Source organism: Notothenia coriiceps, unplaced genomic scaffold (assembly GCF_000735185.1).
Source record: "Notothenia coriiceps isolate Sejong01 unplaced genomic scaffold, NC01 NC01_scaffold00026422, whole genome shotgun sequence".
NCBI classification, from domain to species: Eukaryota; Metazoa; Chordata; class Actinopteri; order Perciformes; family Nototheniidae; genus Notothenia; species Notothenia coriiceps.
The window spans coordinates 414,397-418,633 of NW_011359123.1; the positions used below are offsets into that span (position 1 = coordinate 414,397).

At 41.2% G+C, this 4,237-nt stretch overlaps 1 protein-coding gene across 1 annotated transcript in view; it reads left to right on the forward strand.

Moving 5' to 3' along the window:
• The window catches only part of rab28 (RAB28, member RAS oncogene family), a 27,225-nt gene extending 26,448 nt beyond the window's left edge, over positions 1-777 (forward strand). Inside the window, exon 7 of the mRNA XM_010784549.1 lies at positions 474-777. Coding sequence (XP_010782851.1) covers positions 474-566 — 93 coding nt within the window. The 3' untranslated portion in view covers positions 567-777. The remainder of the gene's footprint in view (positions 1-473) is intronic.
• Positions 778-4,237: the final 3,460 nt, after the last annotated feature.

Here is a 4,237-nt window from a genome sequence, read left to right on the forward strand (position 1 = left end):
TCTCTCTCTGTTGGTGCGCGGGGCTAATGCTAATAATGCTAATGCCAGCAAATAAAATGGCGGCTTCACAAAACTTTTCCGTGTTTACGGGGCGTGGTTTGCAATCCGCCCAGCCAATGGGAACCTTTTTCTCCCAGGAAAGTACCTGCTCTCTAGCAGGGACTGAAAAGGGGGTGGAAAGGTTCTCATGAACAAAGTTCTAGTTCTGGATTTTTTTTTTGTGAACGCAACATTTCAAGAACTATCGGAACTATACTGGGAAAAGTACTCCGGTGTGAAAGCGCCTTATGTCTCAAACACTTGGTAACTCCCCCAAAACAATGTAGATTGATAAATAACACTCAAGGTTATTGGTTTTTGAGTTGAACTGTCCCTGTAAACATGTGTGAGATTTAACACTGTGATTATTTGACTCTTTATTTGTGTTTTTGTGGCATCCTTTTTATTCGACATCTGTCTTTGTGTCTCTCCAGCGCGTGGTGAAGGCGGACATCGTGAACTACAGTCAGGACACCATTGCCAGGACAGTCAACCCCCCCCGTAGCTCCATGTGTGTGTTGCAGTGACGCCTCCAGCAGTCACACACACTTGTACACACACACAAAGTCACACTTAAAATTGCCTTCAGTCAGTATTCCTCTGAAATGTGTTCAGAGTGTGTTCTCTGTTTTCCTGTGTGTCAGTTGTACGGGTGAGAAAAAGAACAGACTGTGTGGTTTTCAAGACCTTGGCCTCCAGTTCGGATATTTAGCAGGAACGATTTCTTGGGTGGTTCACCAAAAAGGAAACGGGACCTCTTTTTTTCAAGTTTACGCGCAGCTATGATTTAATTTCTATGATTCACCTTAAATAAATATAAAAATAAGACTTGATTATGTGTTAGTATGAAGCCTGTAGAACCCAGGTGTCAAGCTGAGCTGAAACGTACCACATCTCATTAGAAGTCTCTGCATAGCCTTATTCAGCTGTCCGTTATAGAACAGAAGTTTGCATTTAAAATGGTTATTATGACGCATGAAAAGCTTCATAGGATCTCCATTTTGACCACATTTCATTAGCCTGTTAGGCAGTATGTGTATTGTTGTAGACAGTTGGGAAATTGTGCGTTTGACAAGTGAAAGTAGTTTCTACATGCTAGTACATGTTGGCATGATTTAATGTGTTGTCTACCTACAGAAATATCCGCCATATGTGTCAAATATGTATTTGTACAAGTAAAGCTGCTTTCATTGATGAGACGTGATCATCCTGTAAATTCTCATCATGTAAACAAAATGTACGCTTTAAAAAAAAATTAAGAATGTACAGTTTTAAGTAAATGTTTAGTTTACCTTAAACAGTGACACAGTTGTGTTTCTAAATAAAAATGCTACATGGAAAACAAGAAAAAGGTTTTTGCAGTGAATTTGTTGGTGCATGATTTGTGATGTGATATTGTTTTTCGAGTAAGCTATTCTTATAAACAATAGAACATCTGAAGGTGTTTTTTTTTTGTAAAGGTCTTACATATATTTATTTTGCCTGCCATTAGCAGTGATGTTTTTTTTGTTCTTCATTCAATTGATTTCTTTTGGACAGGGACGTTATAGAGCTTGTAGATAACAAGTATATGTGTACAGGATTCAGTTTAATCCTTCTTAAGGAGTCTGACCTTCTGTAAAGATTTTAATGACCGCTAGCCACAGAAATGAACAACAAGTTGTGGAAAAAGATCCTTTACCTAAGTCACTTCACTGGGAAACAACACTGAACTGCGATTACAAGTATTTTCTAAGTTGAATATGCAACTGTTTTCAGCTAAATCCTGCAGGAAAATGATCCTGTGAGATGTATAGAAGTAATAGTATCTACAAAGCAGAAATTAAAATACTCAAGTAAAGTTCCTCAGATGTACTTGAGCTTCTTAGTTATATTCCACCACTTCTAGGAACCTCATTGTCTCATAATAGGTGAGTTTTGATTCAAGCAAGAACTTGAATAAACCTAAAGAAAACAATCCTTTTCAATCCATCCATTGTCTTCAACTTATACAAGTTCAGGTTTCATCACCAGGGAGTTATTGTTCTATACTGCTGGGAAGTACTGAAAAAACATGTGAAATAATAATAAATAATTCTCAGCCACATCTTCCTAACCAGTTTTCCTTCAGACTTTCACTCTTAAAAAAGTACTACAGTGTTATGTATGATCTCTGTGTCTTTTTCAAGCACATGGCTGTCGGATAAAATGTGCTATATAAATAAACTTGACTTGACTCTATGTGGAATTAAAATGTAATTTGTTGAACCCTGCAAAAACCTTGAATTAGCAAATGAAGTGAGTTGAGTGTAGTTTTACTAAAATACGAGCTCTATGAATGTGTGCAGGCCTTCTCATCACTCAGCCTTTGTTTAGCTTGTTACCACATCGGAGCCTCGGTTTCAATGCAATTTTTCACTCCACGCTGCGAACACAAACCCACTCCTACAGGCCCGGAGGTGCTCATGTGAGCGGCAGGTGAAGGGAACTGGACTATAGCTGATGAAGGCATTACAGATTAAGGATCCATGTGTTGAAATTGAAGCATAAGGACTGAAACTTGACCACCCCAGAGATCCCCTTCTATACAGACCCAGCTAAGTCTCTGGTAGCTAATGAGCCACCTGGTCTTTGTTCAGTAAGTCTTCCCTAAAACAGCGCCTAAATCCACTCTGGACAGGTGATACAAACGGCTTTATAAATGGTTGTAAGCTGTATTAATTAATCACCTAAATAGTCTGGCCTTTTGTTGCTGTCACACAACTGTAAGAGTTTCTTCTTTTCTTTTTTTTGCTGAGTCAATGTCATTGAAGCAACTGCTTTATTTAGAAGGATTAAGTGCATTCGAAACCAAGGACACAAACAAAACAAAGACTTTCTTTCCGGGAATGTCTTGCATTTGACCTTCTTCCAGGTGTTTTTAAAATGTGTGTTGCAGAGCACAAACAACACAAAGACTTAAAGAAGAGAGCCCAGCTGGGGTCACTCCAGCACATGTGCATTGTTTCGCTTGAGTGGACGTCTTAGGAATTGTCTCTGCTGAATTTTTGTCAAGAGCTGTCAACGACGCTGACAGCCGAGACTTGCCCTTGGCTTTGCTGCTGTTTAGACAGGTGTTTTTGCAAAGAAAACAACTGCAGCCCGTTTCCAGCTTAGACGCTCATCACACTGACGTTCCTCAAAAGACGGAAGGAAAGAATATCACGGATAATGCCTGGGAAGGGTGAGGCCTTTTTGACAGATTGACAAAGGTCAAGGCCGATTTGCGTCCAAATGAATTTGTCTAGCTGTTTCCTCCAGTCGGTTTGTGTGTTAGTCGGTTTTGGTGTTTGCTCACTCTCCGTTTGGGTACACATACCAGCGAAGATGCCGAAGTAAACAGACAAACAGTATTTGTTCATATTTAGTCGACCACACTGACACATTACATTTGCTCGCTACTTTGTAGTCTCAGAATAAGTTTGGGTCCACCGTGAAACCCAAACACTTCCTCCCTGTGAAGCTCTTTGCCTCTTCTCCCAGCTTCCAGCCTGTGTTGACTTTATTCAGCGGGCACACATCCTGCTTTTCTGTGTTTCTCTTTCCTCTTCCTCCGCGTCTGTGTTTCTCATTTGCTGAGCGCCTGTGATGACAGTCTCAAGAAACCACACACGACAGGCTGGTAAGAGGGCCCATAGTTGTGGGTTGTGCTTTTTTGTGTGTGGGCAGAACAGGGCCAACACCCTCATGATTACCCACTCACCCTCTTCCGTTTTCCACCTGTGCCGAGTGCCAGACCCACAGTGCAGAGGGAGTAGCCAGGACTGAGTCAACCCCTCTGATGAGCTCCAGTCCCCCTGGTCCCCACACTGGCTCCTATTCTCTGGGAGGAATGACAGGCGAGGGGGGGGGCTGGCATCCCAGAGCCAGCTAACCTCCGCTCCCATGGTACTGTAACGGATCACTCTCCTCAGTTGTCTGTGGGCAGAGATGGCAAAAGTACACACATCGTTTACTCAAGTAGAAGTACAGATACTCGTGTAATTGTAGAAGTACTGACCAAGCTTCTTTACTCGAGTAAAAGTAAAGAAGTATGGGCTTCGAAATGTACTTAAGTGAAAAGTACCCTTAACTACCAGCTGTTTTAAAGAGTACCTGATTTCCCTTTATATTAATAGAACAATAATGTCATTGTTAGCTAATGAATGTTTCCATGCTGAACAACGGCAACATGACAACG